We start from the raw sequence: 21,083 nt of genomic DNA, 5'->3' as shown, positions 1-21,083 counted from the left end.
AAAGTAGACCAGTCTTAAACTCCAAAACATACATGTATATAAATTCTCTACCAATTCCCAGACAATTGTGAAAGTGTGTGTGCATGTGTGTATGGGGAAATCAATGTTCATTCTGATGAACACAGAGCATCCAACATAGTGTAATTTTTCAAGGTTCCCTCCAGACCCTTTTGCAGCACACTGGCATTAAACAATTAAGTATTACATAGCATTTCTATTCCAGCTCCTGCCCAGGAGCTCAAGGTCGTCTACATCAGGGCCCCCAAACCATTTTGGGTCAATGTGCACATTTGAAATATTGAGAGGGTGTTGCTGTCATGCCCCTGCTGGAAGACTCCTCCTCAGATGAAGAGCTTGAGGATGAGCATCAGCAATACCCAAGATCTGCCAGTTCATACAATCTTGGGGGGGGGGGGAAGAAGGGTAAATTATCCATGGAGCGGGGAGGAAAGCTACAACACATGCGGCTGCCACATGACCATTATCCCACAGAGCACCATGGGTTGCTTACTTCTCACTGCTCCATGGATAATTTCGCAGCCTCCAGCCACAGCACCCCATATCCCAGTAGGCGGTGTGGCCTGACTCCCACAGTAGACACCCCAGCCAGTAAAATGGCCACATAATCATAGAAAATGCCTGTGGCAGCAAGACCATTGCCGGAAGTGGCAGTTGTTCTTGCCGGTGGGTTCTGTGGTGCTGCCATTTTTATTCTGACGAAATGGAATGATCTAACCATGGGGATCCCATCAGACGACATGGGAACCACCGTGGATGCCTGCTAATAATCTTGCAGAAGGTGAACAGCAGTCACGGGTATTTGACCTATTGGAGGGAGGAAAATCTCCCACCACATGACACACCCACCATGGATCATATTTTTCAGTGATCCATGGTGGGTTAGCATGTCATCTGAACAGGCCCTAGGAGAAGCCAAAGCCTTCAGGGGTGACTACCATGAGCATATCATCTTTAGAGGACAAAGACTCTGCCTCAGAAGTGGAGGCAGAGAAATACCCAAGTCCTCGGGAGAGATGCCACCTAAAAAGACAGGAATGCATAAGGAGTGCTAGACTGAACCACAGGCCTCCTTGTGAGAAAAGGTCTATTTGAGGACCTTTTCAGTTGTAGTCACTAACAGCTCACACCTGAAGCTTGGGTGTGGCTCTGACTGGCGCATAAAAACAACAGTGAAAGGCTAAGGCCGTTGTGGGAAACAGTGTCAACCAGACCTCCCTGAATTCTGCTGGCCTTGGCTCATTCCTGGTGTGAGTAGTTCTGGGCTGAACTGCTAGGCTCAGACTCTGGAAATGTGACAGTTGTGGTCTCTCAAAAAACAGCTGCAATGCTGGGCATAGTTGGTCACAAAACATCCATTTCCCAGGTTGCAAAGTGGCAAGATTAAAAGAAACGATGTTTATATTTTCGAGCAAGTAAAAGGCAGCGGTGGAGTCAGATGACCAAAGTACAAACTCATTATTTTAAACACACATATTTCTGCTCTAACAGTCATTCCACGGAAAGATGTCGGGGCCCAGAGATATCCTTGGGCATAAAGACGTCACTTCACTTTACCAGCCTTCCAGTTATAACTAGGTCTCTCCAGTTAGTGTCCAACAGTCTAACCACTACACTATTCTGACTATCTGTATGCCTTTGGAACACTGTGTGGGAATTAGTGCTCGAACTGACACCTCAGCTTGTGATTGCTGCTTACTTTTGCTGGAAGTCCTTAATCAGTTTCTTGGCTTTGTTGTATTTCTTCTCCAGGGCCTGATACTGGCTCTGAGTCTCCTTTAGATGTTCATTGACAGTATGACACAGGGTTTGTGCCTCAATCCAGTAGCTCTCAAGTTTCATCATCCTGTCCTTGTTCTCCTCGATGTTTTGCTGAAGTTGGCTCTTCTCCAGCTCCCACCTCACTTTTTCATTCTCAGCAGCCTGTAACTGGATAGAGTAAGATGGAAGCTTTTAAATCCAGGTTGTGTCAATTGGAAATGTTGTGGAACAGCAGCCTACTGTTACTGCTACGGGCATGTGTGAACTAATGTGCAAAACAGTTATGATTTAGAGCACTAAATAATTTCTAGGCCATTTTAATTTAGAGCACTGAAGAACATTCTAGAGCATGTTAAGGCACAAACAATTATCTCAAATGTATACTTTTCCATTTAGCATCCATTGCAGCTTGATTTTAAAATGGAGAAAATACAATTATTTGCATTTTTTTCCAGAGCTTTATATGTTTCAGTGCACTTCTGTCCCCAATTTAAAATGCTGCTGAAACCCCCAATGGCTTCAGAGCAGGTTATATAAAGGCCCACCTACACCTATATGAACCCGCCCAGGCCCCAAGATTGGTTGTGGAGGCCCTGCTCAAATGTCTACCATTGGTGTCTATCAGGCTGGTAAGCACAAAAGACAGGACCTTTTTTGTGGTGGACCCATCACACTGGAACTTGCAGGACATGTGCCTGGCTCCCTCAATGATTGCTTTTAAACAGTCTCTAAGGACCAAATTGCTTACAGCTGTTTTTAATGTATTAATGTGAAGCTGGCTCATACATTCAAAGAGTAATTTTAAATTGTTACCGCTGTTTTAACTGAATTGTTTGATATTTGTTCTTATTGTCAATTTGTATTTCATTTGTTTAATTGTATGAACTGACTTGATTAGGCTGTATAGCCCTGAAAGGGAATATGTAAATATTTAACTAAACAAGGCAAATTAAGAAATAGTCTCATGACAGATGAAATGAAATAATTGTTGACATTTATGGTGCAACATTAACATAAAGAGATTTCATACTTATATAAGGTGCTGTGTAATAACTAATGGTCAGTATTGAGAACTAAGCTATGGATTTAAAAATTTCAATTTAAATATGCTCATACTCTGAAACCAAAACTTAGCTCTAGTTCAAAAAATTTAGTTATTCAACAGTATATGATCATTATTTGTGTCTAAATAAGTGGCAAAAGCACAAGGAAAGTAATACATTTAAAAGTTGTTATCTTGGTTTTAAGAAATCACTGCATCCAATCTAAAGGAAGGAGATATACTTTACTCTTATTAAAATCAAAAGTGACCACCAGCTAAGTGTTTAATTGTGGGTTTAACGTCCATTAATTTCAATGGGCCTTAAAGCAAGTACACTAATTTGGCTTCTTTAGAATATTTGGGGAATGAGACATGCAGAAATCTTTTCTAATTTTTTGCTTTACAAATCACAGATGAATGGCAAACCAAATGCAACAACCTTTTGAAGACAATAAGATTTTCAGTGGATACCAGATTCCACACACATAGATTTCTATTGTGTGGCAAGAAGAGTTAATCTGGCAAGAAGAGTTCTTAAAATGAAGCAGAGTGGATATTCTAATAGGGGGGGAAATGACTGGTGCTAGAATTTCCATTTATATCAGTTCTTGCAGACGAGTATCACAAACATCAATGACAAAATAAGCATTAAGCATTATGCTTTCATTCAGAGTTTGAAAACAACAACTTGTCTGTAAAATTTAATTAGCAACAGCAACAACAATCCTCCAAATTCATCAAGGTAGTTAAACTGAAAAGGATTTGCTTCTCAATGTAATATTTAAAAAAATGACAAATGAATATTTCAAAGAGGTTATGGCTAAGACAAGCTAATATAATAAATAGAAAATCTGTTTTTATTAAAGTTGGAAGTAGAATTTCTAAAAATCAGTTTAAGTGCCTCATGCTTTTTTCTATTTAAGAAAAATATTATACTTTGCACTTCTCAGAACTAAAGCAACAATTTCTCCTTTCTAAGAAAAACAAACGCTTTTTCGTTTCTTTTCAAGCCTGTTAGTGATCTCATGATGTGGAAAAGGGGTTAAAATTTATTATGTCATTGCAGCTATTTTCTTTGTAACAATACTCCTCCTGTTCTCACTGAAGCTCCGCAAAACTATTTCGACCAAAACAAGCTTTCCTGAGCTACTGTACGTTGCGCTTTCCTTTGTTGTCTATTCTCAATGAGAACTTTTCTTTTCCCTTGCTTTGGATAACACAATATAGCAGCTGAAAATAAGAATATTGCTGTTTAGTAGCTATTAATCATCCTTACCTTTGTTTTCAGCTTCTGAATCTCAGCTTCTGTAACTGCATGCTTGATTTGCAACTGAAAATACAAAACCACAAAGTGAACAAGTGAGCTGAAAATGACGCTGCTCCAGTATTTTCTTTTACCAACAAGGATTTCTATGCTGCCACCTGAATACTGTTGCACACACAGCAGAAGGCCCACAAAAGTGCTGCAGTGCAGTAGACTGTAAATTAAAATATCTAGCTCGGAAAATGACTCAGTCTATGCAAGTTAATTAAGGAAAAAGTGTTGCTGGCCAGTCTCTCAGAATATCAGATTAGGATATCCAATCTGTTTGGACAAGAAAAAGGTCTTGAAGGAGGAAGAAACGCCAATTGTTGTACTCCGTGCGTTAGCCAGCCTGGATTTGAATGTCCCAGTGCACACACATATTCTTAGAAAGCCTCACTGCACGGATTAAGCAGGCATGTCACAGAGGGCAGCTAACACAGAAACAGGCTATTAGAAGGCTTCAGCATCACAGAGGAAATGATACACAAACACACACACACCTTCTGCAACCACAAAGGAAAGCCTATGTGAACCCCAACCTACAGTTGCATGACCTTCAACCTGAGCAAGAAGATTTAAAGAGATGCCCAGCTGGTTTTCTCTTGCACTTCCTTCCTTCCAAAATCTCAGAGATAGAAGCTCTAACCTTGGACATAAGGTTCCATTCAGGATGAATACTAGATCTGACTTGGGGTGGGTGAGGACTCTATTAACAAATCCAAAATAAAAATTGTAATTACTGCTAGAGATAGAGTGCAAAGATTTCTCCAGTAAAGTTTCCCTGTGTGTGTATGTATACACATGCACGCTCAACTATGCATGCCCTACTTTGCCTTCCCATACTAAGGCATCCAAGATGGTTAACAGGAAGACAGCTAACAGCAATAAATCATACAAATCAAATTAAACAATCAAAACCATCAAAATATGCAAGTAGTCACATAAAAACAGGGACAAATAAATACAGTGGTCAGCTGTAGTAAAAAAACAGGAGTCAATACCAGGAGATCATAATCCAACCAGCAGACTGGAAAAAAGTCTTAGGCCTGGCTGACAAAATTTATTTATTTATTTTATTTATTTATTTATTACATTTTTATACCGCCCAATAGCCGAAGCTCTCTGGGCGGTTGTTAGAGCATGGGCTACATGGGCCCGCCCTAGGAAGGGAGTTCCAGAGCCAAAGTGGAGACACTGAGAATGACTTCTCTTGTTTTTCCCACCAGATAAACCTCTGATATTGGCAGAAAGCAACAGAGGGCTTCTCCCACAGATCTTAGTACTCAGGCATGTTCCTATTGGAGAAGGTGATCCTTCAGATAACCCGTTCCTATACATCCTAGATAACCTGGCCCTATATATCCCATGAGATGTATGCTTCCCTTCATGAATTGGGCAACAGAGAAGCCCCAAACACTTAGCTTTTAAAACCAGTCAAAAGTCTACAATAATTTATCCTTCAAGTCATATTGTTCAATCTATTCTTTTAACTGAAACAAAAACTGCTGCAGTCTCCTCAGACTCTACGACCCAATTTACGCAAAGAAATGGCAGTGTGGTAGCTGTCTGAAAGCCAAACCATAAATGCAGCCTTCCTCAACCTGGCATCTCCATATGTTGTTGGACTCCAACTCCCATCAGCCCCAGCCAGCATGGCCAATGGTCAGGAATGTTGGGAGCTGTAGCAGAAAACATCTGAAATATACCAGGTTAGGGAAGGCTCTGTTACTGTCTGCTTAACATACTGTGCCAGTCACATGCAGTGTTTGGCAAATGGATCCTGTATTTTCACTGCACCATAAATCTCAGTTCACCACATCACTTTTAGCCACCTCTAACTGCCTTTCTAAGACAATTCTATAAGCAAGTGAACTATATTTAGCCTTTTCAGTAAATAATGCAAAACAAACAACACATCAAACAATTTTGTAAGTTACAATCTGCTCAGGTACAGCTGGCTTTATCAATGTTTTCTAAGCTACTAGGGCAGACCCTCCTGTTATAAACATAAACAAGTGAACATTGATTGTTCCATCAGATAACTGAGTCAGAATACAGCACAACAGATCCTATCGGACTAGAAGTCAGCAAGACTCTGTCACTGATAAACCAAAGAGCATCCTGAGGCAGGTTCTACTTTGCTGGAGTTATTTAAGGAGAGGCTGGGTGGTCATCGGTTAGAGATGCCATTGCAGAACCCTGCAGCACAGAGCCTACATTGAGGAGGGGTTTTGAGTGGTTTCTCATGTTTCTGGATTTCAGTCCCCAAAGTTTGTTCCAATTTTTTGTTCCATTTCCCCCCCAACCCAAAGGTGCCATCTGAACCATTCCCAGGTATTACTAATAATAGTGAACTATTCTAGTTTTTGGAAGCGCTCTGCAAAATCCGGACGTTATTGACATCTTCACACAGTAGGAATTTCCTTCTCAGATAACATTTCTAAACTGGGAACTACTGCATTTACATTTTCACATGTGATGAAAGTACAAGCATCAAGAGAGCTTCGGTTATTGGGCGGTATAAAAATGTAATAAATAAATAAATCTATTTTTCCAGGTGTGTGTCACTTTGTCTACACAGGGTCTGGGAAGGGAATTCCCATCCCTCTAATTCCCATCACACCCTGCCAGCACAGGCAATGGTCATGGATTATGGGAGCTGAAGTCCAGCAACAACTGGAGAGCCACAGGTTCCCACCCCTAACATAAGACAAAATATGTCTGTATGCATTTCACAGGTCAAAATGAACATATTGCATACATGGAAATGTGATATCCTTTTGGAAATGTGATTTATGTGGAGGGAAGCTAAGATATAGCACCTGTCAGCTGCTTGTCTTCACAGAACAACCAACAGTCCTGGCTTGTTTTGGAACATGAAGCCATATGGCCTTAACTGGGAACATGCTCATTTCTCCAGTCAACTATAATTCTTAAGGACGCATTGTCAGATAGTATTGTTTTGCAATGTTTATTTGGGATGGTTGATAAGACTTAGGGAGTCAGAAAAGCCCAAGATAATGTTATGCATGATTACTCAGAAAAGTCCAATTGTGTTAAATCAGATTTATTGCCAACTAAATTTGCATAGGATTGCAGCTTTAATCTGAATTTAAAAATAGAGGTCATTGAAGATACACACAAGTATCTTCAATGCATTATCTGAGTCTTGTGGCATCTGGTTAAACTTAGTAGATTAGGATAATCAAAAGGTCTAACTATTGTTCAACTAAAAAAAGACAGCAAGATATAATTAATACTTGTAAAGACATCAGATTTCTAATTGATCCTTTAGCTGCAATATCCACACAACTTACTCCTGACTAGTTCCACCAAAATCAGTGTGACTTATCCAATAAATAGTTTTAGGAAAACAGCGTTTGCTCCAATAATTAGCATTAGCTTGCTTATGGGACATTGTCAAAGCAAAAGCATTACCTTCACAGCAACGGACATTAAGAAGAACTGGCAAAAGAGAAGTCCTGCTCAAGCCATTTACATATATTGATTATGAAAGCCAGTGGGAAATCAATTAAATCACTCACAGAGAGGAATCCACATCAGTGAAGAATGCAATGACGTGAATCAATAATACTGTCTGGATACTCACTCACTCCAAGATCTCCAACGTACCTCTTTGAATTTGTGAGCCAGTTTGCTCGTGTCCAGTTCTGTTGGGGAAAACATGTCATCATTTTCAGGGAGCTCAAACACTTCAATGGCCATATCTCCTCCTGGAAGGACCGGCCCCATGTCGTCCTCATCTTCATCTGTGGCGTACTCCCCTGTCTTAGAAGCACAGAATTGAAGCATTTCTGACATCCTCTTGTCACTTACGAAAGACATGGCTTTGCTGCATACAGTTTACGCAATTTTGAACAGGCAAATAAGACAAGTAAGTGTTGAAAGACAGCGATGGCAGGAAGCACAGGGTGGAATCTTTTGGAGAGGAGGGCAAGTAGGTGCACATTCTAAATCCAAAACTACAGCAGAATTCTAATGGCTTGGACTACAGGATTTGCATGCTATCTACTTTTTTTTTCTTGCACAGGTCCCATCCTTCCTTTATAAGGTGCACAGGGCTATCCCGTATTATTCTCACCACAACCCTATTAGGCAGAAGACCAGATCATGCACCATCCCTCTTAATGATAGACCACACTTTCATAAACCTTCCTGTTTTGTACCTCTGATAAAAGAGTGTTCTGAACATGGGCCCTCCCTATTAAAGATGTTAACCATTATTGGATTAAAACAACTGTTACTGTATGGCAGTAAAACATATGAATCTCATGCTTTGGTTTGTTTTCTCTGTTATTCGATTTCTCAGTATTACATAACAATCTGGACATAAGTCTCTCTTTTTTAGTCGCCGTTATCTGTGGTGGTTCAAAGCAATGACTCGTGCTTTTGTTACTGTTTTTCAGATTAACTAATCTTTTTCAAATAAAAAAATACGTTTACTGTATGGAATCAGTTTTTTTTTTAATATCTTCATACATGGAAATACAGTATGAGCTGTATGTGATACAGCTCATGTTTTTTCTAACATAAATTTGAAAAAAGCCTCATGACCGCTCTCTTTCTCATCTTCAAGGTGTCTTTTCAATTACTATTCTTTGCAGGGGTGTCATTGCAACACTATATAGGTCCACTCAGAAGAACTATTGAAGACTGTTGGATTCTATCCTGTTAAATCCCCACAGGCATTACTGTGAAAATTAGTTCTGAAGTTTAATGTATTAATGCTGTGTACTTAACAACTGACTGCCAACACGCTGTACTGAGTTTAGAAAAGTAAAGCACAGAAGTACGCAGTTTCACTGAAAGACTTACCCACCCAAGTTTCAACTAAGGGCTTAGCTAGATGTTAGGGAGATGCATGGTTATCAGCGATTCTTTCTGGTAGGGTCTAATAAAATAAATGTGTGATGTGACATCCCCCACTCCAATTTATTACGTGCCACTGGCAGAGGATATGGAAACACCAAACATGGTTACATCACTTCACCCATTTCTTGTACTAAATTCTAGTACTAGATTCTAGTTGTAACTAGAACTTGAAGGAGAAACACATGGGGAAGACCTGAACCAGCAAGAGCCACACCTCTCTCCATAAGTTCTTGTTTGGTATTTAACTGACTCACAATAAATTGATAAGTTAAGGGACATTAATATGCACAATTAAAATAGTTGAATATTAGAAACTTCAAATGTTAAAAACATTGTAGCAAAGACACATGTGTCACGATTTACAAATAAAAACCTGAATGCATAAAATCTAAATATTGTTAAGAACCATTTTTGCTTTGTTGTTACTACAACACAATAAATTTGACCAATTAACATAACTTAATCTCAGACAACCCATGAGAACTCATTTTAAGGGGGGGGTCATGTTTTGGCCTGCAAGTAAATAAATGAAGGAGGGACTGTAGCAAGACTAGCTTTTTAGAAACTATGTTGGATTAATAAGCACATATTTTAAAAAAATTAGTATAGCATAGGAAACGATGAATCAGAGACAAGTTACTTTCTTCACAAACCTTTTTAAGGTAACAGTTGTTATTTTTATTGTAGTTGCCTGAGGTTCCATGAAATTCTCTCTCAGTACTCTAAAACAGTTGATAACAAACATTAAATAAGAACTCTTCTATGCAATAATATTATGGTCAAAAAACTTTTATATTTTGTTTAGCCTCTACAAGAGGAATGAGGAGCCTGCGGCCCTCGAGATGTAGTTGACTCCAACATCTGGAGGACCACAGGTTCTCTACACCTGCTCTACAGTCATATACAAAGAAGTGAGGGACTTATAGTATATGTCCCAACTGAATTATTTTCCTTTATCCTCCCTTCCACAAAGCGTCTCATAGCACTGATTCAGGACCAATACAATAGAGAACTGTCAATTTCACCAAAACAGGGAAGTGAAAGTGACAAAGATTTTTGCTACCCTTCAAGAGAAATAATTTGCCATCATATATATATATATATATATATATATATATATATATATATATATATATATATATATATATATATTGCTTTTGTTCCAAAGGGCTAGTTGAGTTTCTGCACATGAATGAAATGGGGGGAGGGGAGTACTTAGCAGTCTTAGCTCCTAACTCAGCCTCCCCCAACCTGGTGCCCTCCAAATGTGTTTGACTTCCATTCACATCAGCCCTATTCAACATGGCCAAGGGTCAGGAATTCTGGGAGTTGTAGTTCCAAATATTTGGAGGGCACCCAGCTGGGGAAGGCTGCCCTAACTATATTTTTTATGGAGTAATCCTTCTATAAGGCATCTAAAATGGCAAAGTACCAACAGTTCTATCTATAAGATCAAAATTGAGGTCCAAAACCAAAGTTTTGTTCTGCCTGATGAGCTGCAAAATTAATCTTTTTCAGGATCTGCTGAACCAACTACATCCTAGAATCTATACAGCACAGGTATGAGTTAAAGCAGCAGTGAATCAAATCCATACAATGGGTGCGTTCGGACGACACGTTAGTCCATGGAGGGCAAATAGTCCACTCCACAGATGACTATTTGCATGTCTTGGGTGATATGGAAGTAGTGCTCCATGGAGTAGAGTATGCACACTCTGAGTAGTCATCGTCCCCCACCGAATGGGGGCACTGGTTTCTGCTTACCTTATCGGGGTGCTGCCATTCTGTAGGGAGGGGTGGAGGGGAGAAGAGAGATGCAGGAGACGGGGACATTGCTTGGTGCTGACACGTCCTTTGCCAGAGGTTGAATCTCATGCCCTGACACGCGAGGAGACTGTTCCACAGTCTATTGCTTCTACGACAGCATGTGGAGAAATGCACGCCACCAGTGCCACAGAAGCAAGAGGCTGCGGAACAGTCTCTTCATGTGTCAGGGCGCAAGATACAGGTTCCGGCGAAGGATGCATCAGTGCCGAGTGACGTCATCCCTGTGAGGGGATCACATGGCTTGGCACCGACGCGCCCTTCCCCGTTGGCGCCATGGCAACAGGGAAGTGGGTGATGGCTATAGCAATGCTGCCCCCTTCCGTGTTGCCATGGCCCTGAAGGGGAAGGAGGATGGATTTCTCCCGCAGTTTGACGTTATACACCCAGCTGTGGGAAACACTCTTCACACACACACCCTGTCCTGTGATCCATTTGGGGATAGGTGCAAGGTGATACAAGAAGCCCCTCCAATTCAATCTCCAGATGGATCGTGGGGCAGGGGCAAGGGACACGTACATTCTTGGGAACATGTGGGGCACCATGATTGGCGGCACCCCTTGCATGTGCCCATCCCAGGAAGAGCGTGGGGAGCCCCCAATCGCTCCACCCCACCAAGAGATGGCACGATCGGCAGCTCCCCAAGTGCTTCCCAGGACGGGATTATTTCCCATGCTGATAGAGGCACGCTGGGCAAGAGAGGCAGGGGGTTCTGCTGCTCTTGCCTCGTGACCGTGTAAACACAGGAAATAATCCACGGAGCCCAACACACAACACAATTATCAATGGTTGTGCAGAGAAACAACTCTGCAAACCGTTGGTTATCTCCGTTGGTTATTTCTGGGAAAGAACTAACCGTGGCATAGATTTTTCCCGACAGACGACACGTTAGTCAACAGGGGACTATTCAAGCAATGGTTGCTTAAATAGTCCTCCACTGACTAACATGTTGTCCGAACTGAGCCAATGATGCTTCATCCAGCAGACGACTGATTGCCTTGGGAAAGTCATGTGTTTTAAGAGAATTCGAAGTTAAGAAGCTGACATGCATGGAAACGACAGATGTATGTTGTTTTTGGAAAATGAAAAAGTGGGCAGATGAGATTTCTCTTCATAATTTTAGTAAGGACTGTATGATTTTATGCTAATCTACATTCAGGTATCTGGAGAAGACCATAGTTCCCTATCTCCAATGACAAGGGGGAAAATACAATTAGAAAAACTTATCAAATAATATTTTTTTGAATATTATTGAATAAAAAAAGAAAAGGGGAAGCATCAGCTCTTTACACAGCACCACCTTTAAAACCAATTACAGGGAGATAAAAGTAATCCTCTGCTTGGACAGATAACAGTACTTCTGTGTATTAACAAACCTCACTCTTAATATAGAGGCAGCATAATCCTCCAGAAAAAAAGAAAAATTTAGAGAAGTATGAGTCACACCAGGGCTAGCATTTACTCTCCTGAATAAGAGTTATTTTAAACTCATCAGACTAAAACTTCTACAACTTTTTCAATAAAACATATTAGCCATGGATTTTTATTCAGGAAAATAATAGATATTCTCTCTGTCTTTCTAACTTAGAGCTAGGCAATTTCTTCAGTGCTAATGCAATTTTGCAGAGTAGAAGGGTAACTTGCTTATTTTAGTAACACAAAATTAAACATAATTTGCATATCATAAGAAGGGCCATGCTGGATCATACCAAGGGCCCATCTAGTTCAGCATTTTGTTCACACGGTGGTCAACCAGCTGCATGTCAGAAACCCACAATAAAACATGACTGCAATAGCACCCCCTTACCCATATTCCCCAGCAACTGATGTATATAGGCTTACTACCTCTGACACTGGAGATAGCATGTTGTCATCAGGACTAATAGCCATTGATAACCTTCTCCTCCAGGAATTTATCTAACCCCTTTTAAAGCCATTCAAATTGGTGGCCATCACTATATTTTGTGGTAGCGAATTCCAGAGGTTAACTATGCGTTATGTGAAGAAATGCTTTCTTTTATCTGTCCTTAATCTCTCACTAATCAGCTTCATGGGATGACCCAGGGAGGGGGGGATTGTATTATGAGAGAGGGAGAAAAATGTCTCCCTATCCACTTTCTCTGCACCATGCATAATTTTCTACACTCTATTATTTCTTCCCTTACTCGACTTTTCTCCAACCTAAACAATCCCTGGTGTTGTAACCTTTCCTCAAGTTCCTCCTGAACACCCACTACCCACCCCAGCCATTCCCCTCTGTCAGAGGACAGAGCCGTGTTTGCCTGGGATTTTATCCCATCACCACCATTGCAGGTTTATTAATCACAGAGTTTTTAACGCAAGCCTGCAGCAGGTTTTCTCATAGGTCAAAAGAAGTGAACAGAGAGTGGAGTCTAAAGGCTGAGTTCTATGGGGAGATGTTCTTGTACTATAACTCCCATCACCCCTGACCATTAGCCATTCTAGCTGGGGTTCATGGGAGTGGGAATCCAACAACATCTTGAGGGCTAGAGGTTCTCCACCTCTGTTGTGAATGTAAGGAAGCTGACTGCTAAAAGGATTGGAAATAACATCAAAAGAGCCATGCTGGATCCGATGAAGGGTCCATTTATTTTTATTTATTTATTTATTACATTTCTATAGCCACAGACCCTGCTAGACGTTCCGCAGCCCCGGCCTGAGGCCGGGGCTGCAGAAAAGCCGGGCCATAAGCGAATTCGCTTATGCTGGCTTAAGGCAGGTTTCAGCGCGGCCTGACCCCGGATTCCCCTGTGCATCATCTGGATGCACAGGAGGGAAACCAGGCCTCACACCGTGCTAACGCCTGGTCTAGCAAGGCCCTTGGTCAGGCACAGCTAGCTCAGATCCCATCAGGTTATACCTGAAGTTGGGATTTTTTGGCCCAATGCACATCACTTTGCACTTGCTTACATTGAACTGCATTTGCCATTTTCATGCCCACTCTCCCAGTTTGAAGAGATCCTTTTAGAACTCCTTGCAATCCCATTTTGTTTTAACTACCATAAATAATTTGTTGTCATCAGCAAACTTGGCCACTTCACTGCTCACTCCTAATTCCAGATCATTTATGAATAAGTGGGACCTTTAAGGCCCAGGGGGCGGATGCACAATTTCTCAAGACTCTGAAAATTACACATTTCCCCCCTTCCACACTAATGGTAGCTGCCATTAGCGTGAAAGGAGAAATGTGCAATTGTGGCTGCAGGCAGCTGCTGAGCACTTGCAGTGGCCCAGCTTGTGGGGGCAGGTGGCAGAAGCAGTGGGGCGAGCACTCACCGATTTCACCCATCCCTATCTTAGACCAAGTTACATATTACCAGGTAAAGGGGGATCTAACAGCAGCTTGGTGTGCTATTAGATCCAGCTTTGCTCATGGCAGGGTTGGCAACCTGTGGTCCTCCAGAGATTTTGGCTTACAACTCCAAATACCATTGGCTATGCTAGCTAGGGTTGATGAGAGTTGTAGGCCAAAACATCTGGAGGGCTCCAAGTTGCTTATCCCTGGCTTAAGGAGTTCCGAGTGGTGCAGACTACTTTTGTGAGTGTGCTAGCTGCAACACCTGCTGACAAGAGATCACCTTGCCATAGTTATTCTTCCTTTGGTAACGTCCAGGCTTGATTTGTGGAGTGCAATGCTTTATACATGGGAGCTGCTTCAGAGAAGTATTTGGAAATTTCTGCTGGTCCGCTGAATACAGTGGGCAGTTAATTAACTGGGACCTACTGTAGAAAACATTTATTTATTTATTTATTTATTTATTGCATTTCGATACCACCCAATAGCCAAAGCTATTGTCAAACATAGTTGACCAGCACTTAAAACAGGAGTGGGCAACACGTGGCCCATTGTTGTATGCTGCTACTGTGGTGCTGCTGGTGGTGGCAGGGGCAGCAAAACAACCAGCAGTTCCATGCAGAATTTCAGTAGCAAACAACAATGGTAGTGTAAAAAGGCCAAATGTAGCTTTAACACCTTGGTTTGAAGTTAAATTTGGCCTTCTTAGGCCACTGTTGTAGTTTGCTACCAAAATTTGACAGCAAACTGCCAATTTGATGCTGCTGCCACCAAAATGCAGCAGTGTGTGGCAGCGGGGTTGCAGCCCCTGGAAGATTCTGGAGGGTTGAAATGGACCTTCCTGGCACCTGACATTGCCTACCCATGGCTTAAAAGATCTGTACTAGATCCCAGTTATTTCCAGACACAATTAAAAGTACTCATTTTAACCCATAAATCCCTAAACAGGTTATCAAAAAGACTGCTAATCAAATGCAATTGTTTTTGACATGGGAAAACCATCACTGGATACATTATCTTTGTCAATTTAATGTGGCCAATAATCTATGAGACTGTGTCACCATGTGATGACAGCTGGTATTTGCCAAATCTTAAGAACTAAGAAACTCGCTTGAAAATATAAATACCAACTGTCATTAGCCCAATGAAGGCATGAATTGGGGAACTTTCTCTACCCCACCTTATTTGTAATTCTTAGCACATTTAGCCACAGGTCTACAATGGTGAGGACTGGAAACCATTTTTTTTAAATCAAAGTAGGGTTCTCAGGTCTTCTAACAATAATCTGAAAGCAGAACAATAATTCATTGTCGACCACAACACCAGGGACAACATGCAACCCTAGTTGGTATTCAAGAGTGCCATTCTTCTGCTCAGTTCCAGGGTGAATTTCCTACTTTCCCAAAGATACACATGCAAGATTAACAATCTTACATATTTAAAGAGAGATTTATTATGCACAGCATGACTATGATTATGGTCATGCAGGGTGGAATGGGTTTTCATTTGCAAAAGGAACTGTTTCCAGCTGTGATCAGACTCAAAAAGCATTTGTGAGTGAGAGAGAGAGAGAGAGAGAGAGAGAGAGAGAGAGAGAGAGAGAGAAAGAAATGCAAGTAGACAAGAAAAGGGAACTCCATGAAACTTCAAGAGAAGGAACACACACATTACCTCGTCATCATCTGCATCATATTGTGCATAATGCTGTTCCAAGAGCTCTCTCTGGCGACGTTCCTGTTCTAGGGTCTGGCTAATCAACTGAGCCACTTCGCTTACTTGTCCTGGCTTTTCTCTGCCAATTATAAACCTGAGGAGAACATCAGTGAACAGAAGTCATTTCCCATCTTCTCCTTATCCCACACTAAATGCCCAAATACAGAAAAGGGCTATTTAACAGCTTAAAAACTAACAGATTTATTATGGCGCAAGCATGAAAGCAGCATAACAAATGCCAAAAGGAAATAAATAAATAAATGAAACATGAATACATTGTTTTATTACTATTGTCAGTTTTGGAGTTCCTTAATGACCTAGGATCATGATGTAGCACAAATGCTATGACGAGATTTTCTTGGAGGGATAGTTGATGACCTGATGTGCGCTCCAGTGAGAGGAGGGATCCTCTCCATTTTGGTACGTTCTGCTTTCCCTATAACAGTAGGAGGTAGCAACAGCCAGGGCTTACAAACACAGGGAAGAGAGAAAATGGCATCCCTGCCCCTTTTTGGCAGCACAGTTGTCAGTTCTCAGATAAATTTTGAGGACACTTAGATTTTTGTCCTTCAGGTTATAACACTAATGCATGTGTTTCCCTTAGAGGTTTAGAACTACTTTGAGCTTTATTTAAAAGGATAAATATGTAAAACGCAGTGTCTATAAACCCCTTGATCTCAGATATCTGTGGCTTGATGTAACAAATCAATTGAGGAAAAGTATTTGAAAAGAAAGATTAAATGGTATTACATACCATGGTTTGGATTCAATGGGCCATGCAGGGAGCGTCACACACACATACCCAGTGGAGCTTCCAAGGACCCCCACCTGAAGAGAGGATCCTGTGATATATTTCACACTGGTCTTGAAATGCAAGGGACCTAGGGCAGCCTCCTCCAAGGCAGTGTATGGAGCTGGTGAAAGGGTGGGGTGGAGGAACAAAACCCTGATACAAGTTTGGAAGCAACTGCCCTGTAGAACCTCACCCACCTTTTAAAGTCCTGTTGCCTAGATTCCACCCATTCCACCCAAAATTAGGGAACTAATTTTATATTAACTATGACACTGCAAACCTGTGATGTTCTCATCACAAGGTGCATCACAAGATTCCTGACATATTAAGGCTCCTTGGCATGCAATGCATGCACAGAAGTTTTGCTCTTTCTTTAACTGCATAAATTAACAGACACTCATATGCCATAGGCACAGCCATTTCCCCTTCGTCTCTGTATTTTCTTGAGAACATTTCCTTTGCCTTCATGAAGGCACATGGGTCTGATCGCTATTTTTATTGCTATTAAATTTTGTCGGACTGCAAGTCTTGTGGACATTGGCACATCATGTAATTCAATCAATTATCTGCTAAATCACAAAAGCAAAGGATTATAAAAGTGGGAAGTGTACTTTAGTAAGAGCTATGAAAGGTGGTAGAGGTTTACAGACAAAAACATCTTCTATATCTATACTCTACAGGAGCCTTCCCCCAGCTTGCTGCTCTCTAGATGTGTTGGACTATGACTCCTATCAACACCAGTCAGCATGGCCATCCCCGGCCATTAATTGGCCATGTTGGCTGGGAATGATGGGAGTTGCATTCCATTGCATCTGGAGGGCAGCAGATTGGGGAAGACAGCAATAAAGCCAGTTAGCAAACACCCATATCACAGAGTCATATGTACTAAGCAGCTGGGAATTATTAGGGGGAAATGTTTTTAACTTTCCTTGAAAATTATTCCATACTTTTATTTCATTTATGTCCCCACCTTGCTATAAAGGAACTCGAAGGGGCAAACCGGCGCTACAAGTTCTCCAAAGGCACTTAAGATTCTGCGTCAGCACAAGTTCTCAAGAGCATCCCCTCTGCTGAGTCATTTGTCAGACATGAAGTCATAGAGAGAAGCAGACAGGGATGCAATCTGGCATACGCAAAGTCCCCAATCATGACTTCCGAAGGAGAAAAAAGGGCATTGAAAATGACCTCATCTGAAATGATGCAGAGGCCCAATAACTAGGTACAGAGAACATATAAGGCTAGTAGAAAATCAGCAGAGTGGAATCCATGGAAGTCAACATATTAACCTCTATTAGCACCTGTCCCACAAAGGTCAATCAGATCCTATATCATAAAGTCATGCAAGGGAGATAGAAACCTCACTTATTTCTTCAGTCATACCCCCACACACACCCCACACAGTCTCACTCCCTTTCAATTGCTTCCCTTCCCCTTCTGCTCCTCTGCACCCCAGTCTTCCAAGTGCTAATTCTGCCCACTAACCCAAACAGCCTGCTCTGGGAAATGAGAGATCTGGCCTTTTCTACATGTGAAAAGCCTAGAAAGACAACGCATGAAACTTTCCATGTATAAAGAAGACAACAGGAGCTACCAAAAGCATAAGGCTCTGTTGCTGCTGGCTTTTGACCAACAGATTGGATCTGAATCTGCCCACATTCAATTAAGCAGAGATTTACACAGCTACCTGGCAGGAGTCTACAACAACCCCCCACTACACCTCCCACTATCTCTTCTGGAAAGAGGTAGTTATGTTCCCGAACCTATGTAGCTGTTTCAAATGTCTTTCTGTTCCCACTTGTCAGCACTGTTCTTGGCCACAACCCCTCCAAGATTCAAGCAACCAGGAAGAGCTATGGGGCCAGGGGCACAGAAGGAACCAAGGGCAGTCTTGAAAAGGCTGAGAACTAAAACCAGGACAGCCCAGGCCCCATTCACAGAAGAAACAGTTAGATGAGAAATAAGCTTATCACCTGACCAGCTTGTGTAAATGTGTGGATATTGCATTAAAGTTCTTATATAATAGCTGAAGCTGTCTCTTGAAAAATTGGTCCTTCTGTGAATTAGTCATGTGAATTGGTCTTTATTGATACAATTGAGGGCAAATACATCTGCAGTAGAGCCCCATCCAAATGCACAAAGCATCTGCTCTTCCAGCAGCCTCTTGCTCATATGCAAAAACTTGTTTTGGACTGGGGGCCATCAACATTAAAGACCCATGTGTAACCAGCCTACTAGCATAACCAATACAGTAAAGCAGCTTACACTGGAAATATAAACTTGTATTGGAGGGGAGGAAATTTCTAATATATTTAAATATATTCCAGTTCTGATTATGCAGATAGAAGCCTGCATAAAGGGGGCATAATGTTCTGAATCAATGCCTGAAAGAGTAGTCAGTGAAGCATAAGAACACTTCAATAACCTAGCTAATTATATACTTCCTATTACTGATTCACTAGGACTAGACATGTTCTTTAGTACTGGCAAGACGGTATTAAGAGACATACAGTATGATTAAAGAAAACAGAAAGTATAATAATCTGTGTAGTCACATATTAGAAACATGCAGATGATAGGCAAAGATCACCAGCAAATTTTCTTACGCAAATCCCACTGAAATGGGACTAGTGCTGTGCAATAGTGCTCCCTGATGGATTTTATTTATTTATTTTATTAAGACATTTGTATCCCACTCTATAGCACAAGGATTGCACCCTTTCATATTAGTAGTATGCTAAAATCCAATGTAACATCTCAATGTAGAATTCTCTGGTTAAGAAGTTAGCATTTATTCATTCATTCTGTGGCAGGCCCCATGGCATTGTCTGTGGGCATATGAAGCAAGCACTTTGCTGAAGCTAAGCAAATCTGGATTGGGTCAGAGTCTAGATGGGAGACTGCCTGGGAACCCCATGTGCATCACATCGAGTTCCATGATGGAAGAAAGGTGGGACATAAGTGTTTTAAATAAAACAAACACACACAATAAAAAAATACATTCGTGTATGTATAAAACAACAGAAAAATAGTAGCAGTTAAAAACAAATCACACAATTCAGCAGAACAAATAAAAGAAAACCTTCAGAATAGAGTAATTCCCAATTCTGGTTTTCTCTGTACTGGAAGCTGTGATTCTTAAAGGCTTCCAATAATTTTTAAAATCAAAAATTATCTTGCACTTAAACTGTAAGTTATTTTCAATTGCATATATAAAACTACAATTTTAAATGGGAGATATTTTCAATTGCATACATATGAAGTATCTCTAAAGGGCACAATGGCCTGTATCCATAGGCTCGGAAAGAAGTCTAATTTTGACTTCATAGTTGGCCAGGCAATGAGAAACACATTAAATGAGCATTTCATGGCAACAGAAAACAGGGTTGCTTCAGGGAGCAGCAGTAAAAATTCTGATATAAAGAAGATGCAGAACTCAACAATAGCAATATATGCAACCAATAGAAGTCAGTTAGATTGAGAAGGAGATTTAAGTCTCTCCAGGGGAATATAATTAAATGATGACCTCAGGAAGAATAATGACAAGTTGGATTATTTTAAAATAATATCAACATGATATACTGATGCAGAATGGCTCCGTTTATATGAAGGGCTCTGGAAGGGTGTCTACTTAATGACCAATAACTATCTAAATACTGTCAGCTGGTAATACTTGGAGCTATTAAAGATGCAAAAGGAAAAATGTATGTATATAAAATCTGTGTATATTTTGCACTTTTCAAGAGTGAATTCAATTAGAGTAAATTCCATTACAGAATGTTTTATAGAAAAAAATGAATTCAGCTAAACTAGATAACAAGAACCAGCAGGATGCATTCCTAACATCAGGAGGTAATACATCAGCAATAAATATGGAAAAAGTAGCATGATGAAACCACAGCCATCTGTCATGAGACATTTGTATCAGTCAAAAAAAGTGCTAAAAATTAATACCAAGACAGTGGTGAGGTCATGATGCCCAATTCTGAAAGATGTATAGATCTGGACATGGTGGCTCACCACTCATATCATACAGTATAAATAAATACCTTGGGGGGCGGGGTAAGGAAAAGAATTCCACAAATACAATTGCCAGGAAACTAGGGCTAACTAGCCCTCCTGCTGTGGCAATTGCCCCTGGCATGGGTTTCCATAGTATAGAGCCTTTCCACTTCCTTAAGGCCTTCGTAAATTGGATATGGAATAAATAGAAGGAGCCTTTTATTGTACCGAGCAGAGCACTTGAATTCCCTGATATGCAATGATTTCTTTTTCTGGGGTCCAGCACAGTGGGATATATTCCACCCCACAAATTCTCTAGACCGTGAAAATGTAGCTTCTTGTACCAAATGCAATGTAAGTCATAAGGGCCTTAGTTTACAAATATCACCATTATTAAGCTGAACTGGCAAGTCAGTCA

General features: G+C 40.9%; 1 protein-coding gene across 1 annotated transcript in view; it reads right to left on the bottom strand.

Moving 5' to 3' along the window:
- PPP1R9A (protein phosphatase 1 regulatory subunit 9A) overlaps positions 1 to 21,083 on the bottom strand; it is a 161,645-nt gene that overhangs the window by 46,387 nt on the left and 94,175 nt on the right. The window contains exons 6-10 of the mRNA XM_063123090.1: positions 15,832 to 15,967; positions 9,674 to 9,742; positions 7,761 to 7,916; positions 4,098 to 4,151; positions 1,718 to 1,947 (exon numbers count right to left, since the gene is read on the bottom strand). Of these exons, the coding sequence (XP_062979160.1) occupies positions 1,718 to 1,947; positions 4,098 to 4,151; positions 7,761 to 7,916; positions 9,674 to 9,742; positions 15,832 to 15,967 (645 nt within the window). The remainder of the gene's footprint in view (positions 1 to 1,717; positions 1,948 to 4,097; positions 4,152 to 7,760; positions 7,917 to 9,673; positions 9,743 to 15,831; positions 15,968 to 21,083) is intronic.

The sequence above is a fragment of the Elgaria multicarinata genome, chromosome 1 (assembly GCF_023053635.1).
Source record: "Elgaria multicarinata webbii isolate HBS135686 ecotype San Diego chromosome 1, rElgMul1.1.pri, whole genome shotgun sequence".
NCBI lineage: Eukaryota > Metazoa > Chordata > Lepidosauria > Squamata > Anguidae > Elgaria > Elgaria multicarinata.
The sequence above is the reverse complement of the archived record's forward strand: the minus strand, read 5'-3'. Positions and strand labels throughout refer to the sequence as shown.